The following is a 15,005-nucleotide window of genomic DNA, read 5'->3' on the forward strand; positions in this document are numbered from 1 at the left end:
CACTATGGGCTTCTCTGAAGGGGGTGGCTGTGGTGACAGTGTTCCCATGTCGGGCCTCTGTGAGGAGACAGATTCCCTTGTCCTGGAGTAGCTCTGGAATGCGTCCGGGGGTCAAGAGGGACAGCATCACAAAGGCCCCTTTATTCCGCACCATAATGGAAGAGGGTGGGATGTAGAACCCACCATCCACCATCAGCCAGTGCCATAGAACAAAGACACTCAGCTGTGCTCCCCATCGGTGTCTGGATTTAGGAAGCCAATGGACTTTTGCCTCAAACTACTGGCAATCACAGTAGAACCCCACAAATGTGTACATCCAGTGAACAAATAGGACAAGTGACTCTCAGATTCTAACTGATATTAACTCAGTCTTATCAAAAATGATGGTATCCAATGACCTGTGTCTATATTGCATTCACAGGTCACTAATGGTGATGCCAAATGTGTATTCTGAAAAACTAAACGTTCTGAAATGTAAGCATTCAGCCCAGAATTTGGCCGCTACAGTACCAGCTATTGAAGGCGCATTTGACTTTTGTAAGCCTGTCTGAAGAAAGCCCAGCATCTAAATCTAGTGAAGACGTGCTGCTCTGTACAGCATGTGATCAGAGAACACAGGAATGATATGATGTGGATGTGAAACAACTAGACTGAGGAAGTGACTGTGACTAATATGGCGGTGGCAGGGGCGGGACCCCAGAGGGGCCGGTGATGAGATGGGAGTGGACGGATGACACCGCAACGATCCCACACTCACTGCCTCAGAAATGGGAACTGAGTAAGGGGTGAGGGCAGCTGGGATTGTTGTCCCCTGGCTTTGCTCTGCACAATTCAACTCATACAATCATATAAGAAGGCTACTTTTCATCCAATGTGGACTGATATAAATTCTGTTTAAGCATCAGTGACAGTTCGAGAAATCAATTGCGTTGCAATATTGACCTAAATCCGTCTGAACCCTTCCATCTGTTTCTATGTGGGAATTGAATGGGTGGAGTTCAATTTATTAATGAGCTCTGAGCTATTGAGGCCGGGTCCTTGATGACATCATGAAGGACCTGGTGTAATGGCCAATAAATGTTTCAGACTCATTGTATATCTGCTCCCATTGTTCGAGGTAAGTGAAATTCTCTTCCACTAAAACTTTATTAATATTATGCTATTCTCACAGGTTCATTTGTATGAATTAGCAGATAATGAACAGCTCCAATAAAGTTCAAGTCTAGTAAAATGAACTTCAGGTATTTTACTTGCACAATCATTCCTTATAAAACGTCTAAAATGAACAGAAATCAAGTTTGCTTCAAACTTGCATTGTTTGTTTCTTTGTTCACACATCTATGCTTAAAACAATATACAGCAAATAGCACACTATTACTAGCATTTATAAAGACTAGCAGTGGTCAGGAGATGGTTAATTTTTTTCATTTATGAACTGCAGTAGGTTTTATATAGGAGCTCACATATACCGTTTTGCAGAAATCGCAGTCTGAATCATAGAATCTGGGTTAAAAGGTGGAATTTACACATAAACCAGAATGCAACAGAATTTTGAGATCTTTGAGTAAATTTTACAAATTACATTTCGTGGTGATGAACATCGGGGATACCGTTTGCATGTGCCTGATGTGTGTCTTGCCACGTGTGTTTGTTTACTTGTGGGTGGGAACGTTTGTGAGGAGTTCAGTGGGGCCGTGTGGTGGTGGTCTGAGGTTTTGTTTTCAATATGGATTTTAGGGATGATTTGAAACATGTGCTATTATAGTTATTGACATTACTTTGAATAGACATTTTCTGGATGCATATTAGATACATCCCTCTGTGATAATTTATGGTAATTCAAACTATTTTCAGTCACTTTACAATCACTGTAAATAAAACACAGCTGGAATTGTTTAGGGTTCTTGCACTGTATGAGACAAACATATAGGAAAGATATGCTGGGATATCACAACCATCTTAACCCCAGCCAGGAAGGAAGGAAGAGACCTGGAAAATAAAAGTAAAAATCATCATCCCTTAAAAATGTATTTGAGTAACAGTAAAAATATGTGGGTGTATGCTGGTTTTTATTAAAAGACACATGCACTTTTCACATTTGTCCATGTTTTGTCCCCATAAATTTATAACAGAATGCAGGTTTGGTTGCCATTTGGTTTGTATTTGAACTCTTTAATTTTCAGACGGTTTAGTGTCAGTGTCCACACTTTAAGCAGTTTATAGCTGTCTATAATTCAATAAATTAAAAAGCCATGAAGCACATTATACAGAAACTTATCTGACTAATTAGGGGTATGTACATGGGACATTAATTCTTCATGGCATGCATAGAAATATTTGATACAAATGGCATTACAAGGAAAAATTACCCCTCAAAAGGTCGTAAAAAATATATAATTATGGACAATTAATAGCCTTTTACAATTCAAGGGTTGAAATTATGGTTGTAATGAAAATCATTGCACACAGGGTGGCTCTGGGGCCAAATCAGAGAAACCATGGCTTATTCTACCACAAAGGGAATGGGGCAGAGAATAGCTTGTCCCCTGTTTTTAGATGGGGAAGGCAAGTTGATGGATGATAAGCTGCATAGGGGCATACAATATAAATTGATGTGGATGGAAATATGAGTTGGCTGATGCAGTGGCAGTCGATGCAGATGAGGGTGTGCAAACAAATTTTTCAGAAAGTAAATTTGAGAACATCAAATAATTCTCTCTCATAATGCTTTTATTAATGATATTCCTAACTAAAAATAAAAAAAAAACAAATTGCAAATTACACAGGACTCCAACATTTTGCTCACGGACAAACACTAGCACACATCTTTGCCTACCAAGGGCTCATCTAAAATAAATAGTCAAAAACTGATTTACTGAGATCTCTTGGGAAACATCACAGAGATCAAAACATTGATTTTTACTTTCCGCTAAAATGAAGTCAGTTACAAAGTATTGTTGTGGGAATGCTCTTAATTGTTTTGGGGCTTTTTTGTATTTTGAAGTTTATGAATTGTCCCAGCAAGGCCAGGAAACAATGTGTGTATTGATCTTTCATGTGTTGAACGATTCCTGATCTTAATCAAGTGTGCATCTTCTACTCTCTTTAACCAATCTGCATGGGGATTTGAACAAGGACGGGGAGTGGGCGGAGTAGAGGAGCCTGTGGTCAGCGCTGTGCATTCTCCCTTTAATGAAGCCCTGTTGCTAAGGATGTGAGAAGCCTACTGATCTCCGCTCCATTCACAGACAGGAAGAGCATTGTGCCCCACGATGGGGGAGTGAAGTCCTGGCACTCTGCCCTCAGTAAAGAAGGGCCCCTTCAGTCTTCTGACACCCCCAAACACACACACACACACACACACACACACACACACACACACACCACACAAATTTCAGTCACTTTCCCAGCACTGTCTAGAAGCCTAACCACTGCCAAGACGGACAGCATTAATAGGCACTAAGCATCTCACTTCTCCTGTTTACTCGCTCTAGGACCACATCCAGGAATACAAATATGCGGCAACACTACTTTCCTTTACCTCTTATATGTTCACCCATCATGTGCATTGTCCATCAATGAAACTGTGTAGCGAGAAATGAGAATAGATTATTTCCTGTATATACATTCCTGTATATAATTCTGACCAGGGCCTACCTACCATCAGTAATAGTACTAACAACAGCAAAAATAATACAATTGTCCTTGTACCTTTCATACAGTGTAATTACAGACTGCAGCCCAAAGTACTTCACAACATAGGCTAGACAAATTTTCAAATTTAAAAGATCTAACTGATAAATATTAGTAGATCCTCATCACTTCTCACAATCTTGTTTTTTTTAGGGTGATGTCTGAATCCTTGATGGTCGCAAATCTATAGTAGATGTTTATGCTAGAACAATCATAGGGTAGTGGTACAATGCACTGAGTTTCACTCCAGAAAAGAAAAAAGGCATTGAGCTAATGATATGCGTTGTGTAACAGATGGAGTGTAATATAATAGGCTAACCATCCTTTCTTCGTTTCACATGTTTTTGATCAACTCTGCTTGTTGGGTGCGCCAAGTTTTTCTTACCAGGTTTACTGGTTTATAAGGGGACACAGAAGCACTACCCTGGACATGAAAGTGCTGCTTCTTTCCAGTTACTGCACTGCGCACCAGTGACATCTGCAGGACACAGAAGATAACATATAATGGATATAAGGAAATCTATTTAACAAGATATTGATATAACAAATAACAGCAGTGCAGAGGAGTGCTGGGGATCTCGCTGGACCGGTACACATCCTAGGTGGGAAGATTTTAATATTTATGGTTCTTAAGAACTTCTGAGAGTTAAATTTTCATGAATGGATAATACGTGTAATAAACACAACTGGCACGTGTAAGATATTCTACTCTGGAAATTAATTGTTTAAGGTGGTGGCAGAGTGATTTACAAACCAGCCATCAAACGATAATGCTGTTGGCTGAAATCCCAGGCAGGTTATTACTCATATACTGGATAATGTGTAGAACTGCAAGCTATTTAAAAAATTCAACTATCTGCAGATAATCTGTGTAATACCCTGTTTGACAGCACTTCCAAAGTTTTTACAAATCAATGTTGGTAAGAAGAACCTGTTTGTGTGTTGTATGAAAAGCACATGTATTTAGGCTCTATTCAACCTCTTTACTATATCTCTACTACCTCTGTAACTCACCTGGTTATGTTAATAGGGTGCTCCTACCTTTTATACTTTTCTTGAGAGTATACACATCCATTAGAATGCCATTAACCACAGCACTATGTAAACCACTTAACCCTCCTGTTCTGTTCATTTTTCAGGTACAGCAAAAATGTTCCCGGGTCAATGTGACCCGGTGCATGTTTAAACATCCAAAAGTTGTCAGAAACCAAAAAATCCTAATAAACATTGTTTGGGTACCTAATTACTAACAATTCCATCAAAATTTAGTGCAATGGTGTTATTCACCTCTCACAGATCATGGTTTCATTAGGATAATTCACTCGTTTTTCATAAAAAATACATGTTCAAACTCTTTTTTCTGTATATTGGAAAAACCTAAATATAAAATACACTAGTTTTATATAACATTTAATTTAAAATTTGTTTTACATTTTTAAACATTTTTTTTTCATGGGGTGATGTTGCTAAATAGAGATGAGACACCTCTTCTGTTCAGGGTCAAATTGACCCGTTCACTTAAAATCAAGCCAAATGAGTCATAAGGATTTTTATTGAAAGTAATCTTTATTTATGCAATGTTTAGAATGTTTAGAACCAGAAATGAACAAAAATGAACAAGAGATGAGCAATATGAACGAGGCGTGTGTGTGTGTGTGCGTGTGTATCTGTGTGTCTACACAGCACATAAGGGACAAGTCGTCACGGTATGCTTTGTGCAAATGAATTTTGCACGTCGCACATATCGTGCTCATCTTGACGTCATGCAGACCTGGCACCTCTTCCACTTCCTTCTTCCCCCAGCAGCAACCTAGAAAGATGAGGGAGATGATTACTATGTCTTTTTGCTGATCCCGATCCCCTGACACGCACACACGCGCGCGCGCACACACACACACACACTTACCTCAGGCACTGGTTTACTAGGTGCAGCCCTCTCCTGGATCTCCCTCACTGTGGCTGCAGTGGCTGGGGGTCTTGTGCTGCCTCCGTTGTATATGCGGTACCACGAGTGCCTTCCCCAGCTTCTCGTGGAAGATGCGCCTCTCGTACAGCTTTGACACGTTCCACTCAGGAAAAATCTCCGTCCAGATGATGAACGCATTGTAGGCCGATACATCAATTATGTTATAAAAGATGCCTAAAGGCCAGCGCGCAGTCATTCGCTTGGTGCTGTAGGACCCTGTTACTTTGTTCAAGTTGTTCCACCCCCCTTCGGTGGCATTGTAATCTAGGATCATGCTTGGTTTCTGGTCCTCTCTGGTGCTGATTTCGGCATTTTTATGGAGAGTGCTCATGCGACACTAGGGCTGTGGTGTCTGTGAAGACGAACTTGAACAATTGAAGGGCCCTATACTTGATCACCAACAGTTCGGCATATCTGCACTTTCTCGCACTTTACAGGTGAGGTAGGGATAATGGATAATAAGGAGAAAGAGTGTTTGTATGTAGGTGTGTATTTGTGTGTGTCAGATTAGGGTGAAATGTGTGTGTGTCTGTGTGTATCGGCATGTATTACTATCTTTGTGAGAACCAAATGTCCCCACAAGGATAGAAGGATGAGGAAAATTACACAAGGTGGGGACCTTTTGCTGGTCCCCACAAGTTCAAGAGGCTGTTTTAGGGTTAGGACTTAGGGTTAGGCATGTATTGGTTGGGGTTAGGGTTAGGGTTAGAGGTTACGGAATGAATGTAAGTCAATGGGAAGTCCTCACAAGTATAGCAATACTAACATGTATGTGTGTGTCTGTGTGTGCGTGTGTGCATGCGGGTGTGTGTGTGTGTGTGATTGGGGTGAAATATGGTGGGAGGGAGTAGGAAATACCTTATGTCTCACATCTGCAAAGAAAGAAATGGTCTAAATTTGACACTTCTGACTCCTTTTAGCCTCCACTTTCACTGCCGGGTCAAATGGACCCGAACAGTATCTCTGTGATATAAACATGCAGGGGGGGTTTGCAAATACATGAAATGAACCATTTTCATTTCAGATGTTGATTACACTAATTAAGGTCAGTAGAAGAAGTTTCATACTGAAAAAAATACTTTTTAGTATTTTTCCTAGATTTTCAAACTTTAAAAAGGGTCAATTTGACCCGCAACATAACGGGAGGGTTAAACATTCCTTACACAAAGATTGCACTATTGATACACTGTTATTATGTTACCAGTTGACCAACACAATGCTCATCATTTTCAACAGAAATCCATAGGTATCATTTATCACACAGGATGATCTACAGATGCCAAACATGAGGCAATTCTTCAAATTTAATTTCGTATGTTATATTATGTAATTGATTTCAAGAGCTGATTTAACCTCTCACGTGCAGAACCGAGCCAATGAAATTCCTCCCTAATGCAGTCAGGAGGCCAATCATGGTCCCAGTCAGCTGACCACAACCACGTTTTGAACCTGTGATGTCAATTAATCAGTAAAACCATTCATCTTTATTGTCCCTGGGGAGAACTTTGTCTGAGCTATGATTGTAATTGTAATTGTAGTTCTGCCATCGGTATCCAGTTGATGACCTTTAAAAGCTAAGCAATTGTGGTGAGTGGGGGTTTTCAAGGAGTCATTTAGCTTACTTGAACAGTGTACCGCACCATTACAATATTCCCAAAAGGCCTAGCTCCTTGCTGGCATACAAGGTCTTCATAGCACTGCAACTGTGTGTTCAATTGCCAAAGCACAGATGTGATTTTTCCTATTTAATCAGGAAACACAGATTTTCAGACCCATAGGCTCCCTGGGACCAGTAGCATTTGGTTTTATTGCTGAATATTATTTTGCGCTGTCAGCTGTCAGACAGCAAAAGCTCTTGTGTGTGTCGGAGGAAATACCAAAGTCTGCTGCCTCTGGTTGAGTCATTTATGGTCTGAAAATCAACATTAATCACGAAAAATCATATCCTTTAAATGCCGGTTGTCACAAATGCAAACAGTCGTAGACGATATGATACTGCAACATACAAATATTTTCCGTATATAAAAGCCAAATAAAAACCACTGTACTGATGTAGAATAACAGTAGAACCCTAATGATCCTGAGACATTCCATAGAGCTTCAGACCTCCAATCATGCACTTAAATTAGTTCATTCTGCACTTCTACTGCATGCCAGCTGAAGAATACTTTAGGCCAGTGGTCCCCAACCCTGTTACAGGAGATCCACAATCCTGAAGGTTTTCACTCCAACCCTAACAATCACTGCTAGAGGTCCCACCGAGCTGTTCATTAGTAGAATCAGTACTGCCAAATTAGGGTAGAAAGAAAAACCTACAGGAAGGTAGATCCTCAGGAACAGGTCTGCGAATCACCAAATGATCACCAAAATTGAAAGCCTTCTGCTCCACCCTTTCAGAAATAGAATATATTTGAAAATATATTTACATATGCTTCCAATATATTGCAATCATAATACAAAAATGAAAAATCATGTATAAAAATATACCAAATATTACTTAGCTGTATTTGTTGCTTCTGACATTGCTATACATTACATTGCTGTGAAATGTATTTTCCACATATTTGGAATATTTAACAGTAAATTCCATGTCTGTAAAAGAAACACATTTTAACCCATCAAGGTAAGCCCATTTCACAAAACTCATAAATATATGCAGCTTGCAGATTTTAAGGTTCGCTTAAAATCACGCGTCTTGAGGCCAGTAATGAATTTACCAAAAAATGAATTTGCTAATTAAAATAAGTGAATAAACTGAACTGAATGCCATCCAATAGTCTTAGTCAAGAATCATTCATGGATATTGCTCCATTGACAGATTTTATTTCATGAAAAATCCGTTTGTCTTCACTCACAATCTGACACACATGGAGACCTACATGGATTGAGATGAACTGAATCAAGAATGATAAAATGTAAACAGATTAATAAATACAATAGCAGTTCATCTAACAGTCTTGAGAGCTAGCAACATATAAATAAATCAAAATGGATCAAAAAAGTTTATCAATTTGTTCCAAACAAAACAGAAATAAAGTGTCAGGATTTATAAGAGAATTTTAAATTTTCTTCAGTAAGGTAAATTAAATGTCTACATTTTAATGGAAAGTTTTTCATTTATATATATATATAGCTATTTGAAACCTGGAAGCCTAGAAGCACATGTTGAGGAATATTAATATCCATACACTCCATATTCATAATGAAATCACCTCTTGATGATATATAATTAATTGTTATTTAAAAAAAAAAGCCTCCTGCAAATAGTGATCACTTTAAAAGCGGAACTGGACATACAGATCACAGACAGTTTATTGCCAACATGTCGTTCATGTCTTTTGCTGAAAAGGCTTAACCCCTGTATTCTTCAAAGGCCAGGATGCCAAAATTCAAGATAAGCTACATTGTGTACCTGCTTTAATAATCTCTTGCCATTTGTGCCACAGCAGAGGTATTGTTACAGATATACCAAATGCAAGGCTGGCAATTATACCCATGTTCATTTATTATTGCTAAACAATAGATACACTTCAAAATCAGACAAATAGGAAATTAGTAGTAAAGCTAATGCTTTTAGTAGAAAGTGTTCCAAGTGAGGTCTAAGAAAAGACAATATACTGTAAAGGACTTAATTCGGTATATATATATATAGGCCTATAATATTTATTATAAATGATGAAAAATCAGCATTTTATGTTTGGCACCATCTACACCATCCCCCTTAAATTCTATGTATACTGATTGCTGCTAAAAAATATTAAATCAAATTTTTATATTGCAAGTGTGAGAACACTCAAATGTTTCATAGTTAACAGAATCAGTCCTTCACAATATCCTATTTAAAGACACACACCCAACGACATCATACACATCACACCAAACTTAAGACGTCTGGCCTGTATGTATAAACCCTTGGCTCGTGCTGGGTTGTGATAGCTCGCTACATGAGGCTACTCAATTGGAGAACCCCCGTTAAATTGATTTTTAATCCAATTTAGCCCTTCTTAGAGGTTAAGTCTGAATAATAAATTGATACTACATTAATCATCATTTTAATCCTTCAGTCATCAGTAGTGATGATGCTTGTTAATTTACTTCCATTCGTCTGAAGTTCTCTAGCTAGTTAGCCTACAGCAGGCTTCAGCAGCAGGTGGCGCCAGCACGCGGCTTCCTGTGCAGATCGACCGTGTCCGTGGTGACGAGGTGCTCGGCCCGGTCGTCGGCGGCGAGCACGCGGCGCGCCGCCTCCTCGAAGGCTAGCGCCACGTTGGTGGCGTCCCTGGCGCTGGTCTCGTAGTAGGGATGGTCCCCGTTCTCCCGGCACCAGCGCCGGGCGTCCTCGGTGGCCACCTGCCGCTCGGTCACGTCCAGCTTGTTGCCCAGCACCACGAAGGGGAAGCTGTCGGGCTCCTTGACGTCGGCGTAGTACGCAAACTCCTTCTTCCAGTTGGCCAGGTTGGCGAAGCTCTGGCTGTCGTCCACACTGAAGGTGAGCAGGCAGCAGTCGGAGCCCCGGTAGAAGGGCGTCCTGAGGCTGCGGAAGCGCTCCTGGCCCGCCGTATCCCAGATCTGCATGGTCACCGGCCGGCCCTCCACCTCCAGGTCCTTGTTGAGGAACTCCACGCCGATGGTGTGGAAGAGGTGCGAGTCAAACTTGTTGGCCACGTAGCGGTTCATGAGGGAGCTCTTGCCCACCCCGCCATCCCCCAGCAGGATCACCTTCAGCAGGGACGACTTGGCCGTCATGGCTGCTCTTCCCGGGCGCGACCTGGAGGAAAGAGCGGAATCAGCCGCACTGTTCTATCGTTGTCCGTCTGAGCTCTAAATCAGCTCCCTCCTCCTCGGGACTTAAGTGCCTTTTCTGTCTGCCATCTATAGTTAGCCTCTAGCACTCGGTTTACTTATGAATAGGGCCACTGGTTTGTCTCCACCATGTGACCTGCAGGGATTTAAACTTGCATGTCAAAGGTTATCCTCCTGATCTCATTTTTACTGTGGCAATTTCCCACTGCTTCTAAAAAACCTATCATGCCCCTGTACAACATTTAAAAATACTGCAGCATGTCCTTGGTAGTATGTAATCAAACTGAATTTAGCATGAGTGTCACTCATAAATATCGCTACCAATCATCACCTGTGCTTAATTAATTACTTTATAAACTTAGATTATTGAGGTGGTGCAAATGGGATAATTGTTTGAGAAGGGGCTTGACAAAGCGGCTATTGCGACCTCTAGCTGGTGGAGGACTAATGTCACAAGGTGAGACCAACTAGTGGTCCTACTTATGAGGCTCTTTTGGAATATGACCTTGAAAAGAGTCAAACTTCTATGTACAAGCACAGGACCAGAACATTAAATCATTCTTGGAACTGGATACATAATTACAAGACTATGAGCTTATCTCTATGGAATTTATCATATCTGTTGCATAACAACAGTGGGAACATCACAAAAATGTGGTGTGATTCTCATTAAACTCTCTTAACAGAGCTACCGCTAAAAGGTTCCTGTAACGGCTCCCTTTTAGTCAACAAAATAAATAAAATCTAAATGGAGTATTTCTTAAATAAAAATAAGAGTCTGCCAAACAAAAATGGAGTTTCAGATCAGTGTTGAAAAGGCACAAAAAAGGGACAATGTGGCAACATCCTTACCTCTATTGTTCTCTGTAAAACATTGTTCATTACCTGGAAAACAACAAGTTACAAGTTAGTTCATTCACGCGGTAATATGGCTTTCAGAAAAATACAAGACAGCAGAATAGAAAAACTACACTAGGGTTGGGCGATGCCCCTGTTGAGGTCACTCCACTGGCTACCGGTCACCACCAGGATCAGGTTTAAAGTCCTAACCCTTGCCTACACTGCAGCCAACAGAACAGCCCTTGTCTACCTACAGGGCATGATTCAATCCTACACGCCAGCTTGACCACCAAACTGCATGGTTTATGGCAAATAACAAAGATAAAGAACTGCACCACCTGCCAGAGGACGATGCAAGATAAAATATTTCCAGAACCTTCCACAGAGCCTGGGGGTTACAGACACATATTTACACACAACATACATTCTGGCACAGTTAAACAGTGGAAATGTTAGAGGAGGAATTCAAAGCAATAACTAGAAGAGCAACAATAGTAAATAGCCTAAACTGTAGCCTAGTTTGCTAAGCAGCATATGTAGACCCAGTACTTTCAGGGTTTTTTCCCAGGTGGAGACTTTGGTGACGGTGACTGCAGTTGGTCTGGCTTTACAACCACTGACAATTTGTAGCTAAGTGCAGGGACATAACGTATAATTTAGAATATAAAGTTCTGTAAGACCGTGGTAGCCACAGAAGTTTTGAGCCTGTTTTGCTGTCATAAACGCGTGCCATTAGACGCCTGTGATCATAGGCACCCGAAAAGCATTCGTAATGGGGAGTCACTGGGAAACACCACTCCTTAAGACAGTGTTTTCTGTAATGAAAGACAAAGCCCTTACTGTGCTTCCTGTGGAAGTGCTCTACATGCTTGCTCTCATCTTCACTGCCAGTAATACTGCGCTATAAGTAATTCACTGCTCAGCATAATTTCCTGTTCCCAATATATTCAAGTAGAACATTAGTGATTTACAGACAGTAAAGCGTAATTTATACAATAGCACAGTTCAGTTCACTCACTAGGATGGTGGTGACAAAAGGTACATGTAACACCAGTTAGAAAAAAAAAAGGATGGAGCAAGCATTGAATGTGTAAGAGTGATTGTATTAAAACAATTTATTAGCAATAAGATTGCATTTGTGTGGATTCATTAAGTTAAAAGTTTAATATTGTACCCTTTAAACTGAGTGACAGTAGTCACCAGAACCAGGCAGACTTATTTATTGTATTGTATCTTGCCTGGCTGTGACAGCCAGTTAACAAACATCAGCTAACTGCTGTTCTATTTCGTGTTAGCTTAGCGAACTGACCATGGCTTAACGTTCCTGCTTGCAACTGTGGCCTACCTAGCTAGCATAGCAACATTAACTTTAGTATGAAAAGGTGTGCCGTTCATCACCTAAATATTAGCTTCCATTTAAATCGCACAATTAGACTGGCTTAGTTTGCAAGCGAATTACCTAAATTCAATAACAGGGGAGAATAGTCTTGAAATAGTGAGCACTGCCTAGTTCTCCATCTAGTAGTATCCAGCTATAATAATAACGAACTAATCCACGCTAGTATTTACAGTATATCACTTCGTTCTTGATGCGTGACCACATGAAGTTAACATGACCATGGTGTAAGCCATTTAATCAAACAGTAGAACTACCGAAAATATCATAACTTAAGTATATATCTTGCTGATGACGTTGCAAAATAATATACCCATCCTGCGTTAATCTTGTTAGTTTCACGTCCCAAACGTAGGTATCGCTAGCAAACGGCGAACAATGCGTGACTCTGCTGCACTTGTTGGCACAGCTAACGTTAGTTACGCGAGCCAATGATATGCTAGCTAACTCAATTAGGAAACACTATAATCTAACATTTACAAATGTACAGCTTGGCTTATTACATAAACTTGGCATTTTATGGCGCGGGTTAAATCACTCGGTCTGGGGAATGCACAACGAAGGACCCCCTAGTCTAATAGCTAACTCCCTTGCTAATGGCATCCGTACATCAAACGTTACCAAGCAACAGATAAAGTTTCCACAGTGAAGCAAATCCTTCCAATTAAACTGGCTAGTGATAGGGTAGCTAACTAGCGACTTGGATTTGTGTCGTTGCAAATCGAGTAACTATCTCGTTAGATTACACGACATTTAATTGGTTAACCAACGAACAGGCCGTCTTAAATGACATTTACTGGTGCCTAGATAATACCTGGCAACATAACGTTAGCTGGACTAAAGTCTGTCGTTATAGTTATCTTGTGCCAACTTGCATGAATTGACAGTTACCGTCGGCTAAGTACCGCCAACGAGCTAGGCTAATCTCTGTCTCCACAAATATAGCTAAAGCCAGAGCCTTTAAAATGGCTCTGGCTAAAGCTAGTTAAATGACGTTGTCAAACTGCGACCACCATTATGAAATTTGCCATACCTTTTGTTGATTATTGAGATACTATGACAATACAGTTTTGTTGACGCTGTCGCTATTTAACGCCTTTATCTTGTTAAGTTCCTGCATTTCATTGCGGTTCTTCATTGCGCTGTTGTTAGGCGAGTCCAATTCGCCGCTGACTCTCATGTGACTGTCGGCACAAAGTCCCTCCCACTGCCAAATGGGTTGCTTTCTTCATCGTGCGTAGGCTATGCAATTATTGCAAAATCACGTTGTTCCTTAAATGAAGCCAATTCATGTTTTCAGCGCAGGACGTTCCTTGGCATGCACATCGACTTCTTGAATGGTTTTCCATACAAAATGTTATGATGAGGGCAGGGGTTAGTAAAAGCTGTAAACTTGGTGACATATCCCAAAAAATTAAAACATTTGCAAAAAATTATGACTCCCTTAAATCACAGCATTTTTTCTTAGATTAGTTTAATTAAAACATACATTTAGTTAAAGAATATTCAAAATGATTATTTTAGCATAATTATTTTAAATAAGACATAAACTGGCAAGCAGCAATGAGAAACCATCCATGTGAAATGAGTCAATAAAGGATAACATTAGAAGAATAGGTTTTTTTCTGTTTGGAATGAGAGACATGTGGGTAGAAGTAATGCATTGCAATTTCAACATTGAATCCTGGGCAGTTACAGTAAATACATGATCAATTTTATCATTATATTGGCACTGTTCATACATTGATAAAATTTCTGGTTCCCTTTCTTCATACTCCAAAGCTGGGACCTGAACTGAGACATAACTGCAGAAATCAAGTAAAAAATGTCCCTGTCGCAAAACATCGTTGTAAAACAAGACAAGCTGAATAATATTGTTACATTCTTGAGTTAAAATAGTGCTTTGGTTATTCATAATGTGCATGGGCGCCCATATGAAGCTATATGTGATGGTGTCTGACTTCAGACTCATCGAAGTTCAGTAGAGGACCCGAGGGCTCCCAACTGCAGATTAAACAGGCACATGCTCACCACACAGCACTAGTCACATGTACCAAGAAAGGTTGTATTGGTTTATAATATTCCACATAATTCTCAGTCGCCTTTTTAATTTTGCATATAACTGAGCTACATCACAGTCAGCAATTAATGCAAAAAAGATGCAATTGAATATTGCTATCTCGGAGCAGCTTCATATAATTCACTGAAGGGAATGAAAAGATTTATTGCCCTCATATGTTATAAATACTAAATTTTGTATTTCAATCGAATCTATTTTAAATAGACTAAATTTAAATTAAATATTTT

At 40.0% G+C, this 15,005-nt stretch overlaps 1 protein-coding gene across 1 annotated transcript; it reads right to left on the reverse strand.

Annotated features, from left to right (window-relative positions):
- Window positions 1–8,460: 8,460 nt before the first annotated feature.
- On the reverse strand, window positions 8,461–13,904 carry LOC118224196 (ras-related protein Rab-9A-like). Its single transcript, XM_035411465.1, has 3 exons — window positions 13,732–13,904; window positions 11,315–11,347; window positions 8,461–10,427 (listed from the first exon to the last, which is right to left on the reverse strand). Exon 3 carries the CDS (start codon window positions 10,403–10,405, stop codon window positions 9,800–9,802), a length of 606 nt encoding a protein of 201 aa, XP_035267356.1. The 5' UTR covers window positions 10,406–10,427; window positions 11,315–11,347; window positions 13,732–13,904; the 3' UTR covers window positions 8,461–9,799.
- Between the last annotated feature and the right edge of the window lie 1,101 nt (window positions 13,905–15,005).

This window comes from Anguilla anguilla, chromosome 3 (genome assembly GCF_013347855.1).
Source record: "Anguilla anguilla isolate fAngAng1 chromosome 3, fAngAng1.pri, whole genome shotgun sequence".
NCBI lineage: Eukaryota > Metazoa > Chordata > Actinopteri > Anguilliformes > Anguillidae > Anguilla > Anguilla anguilla.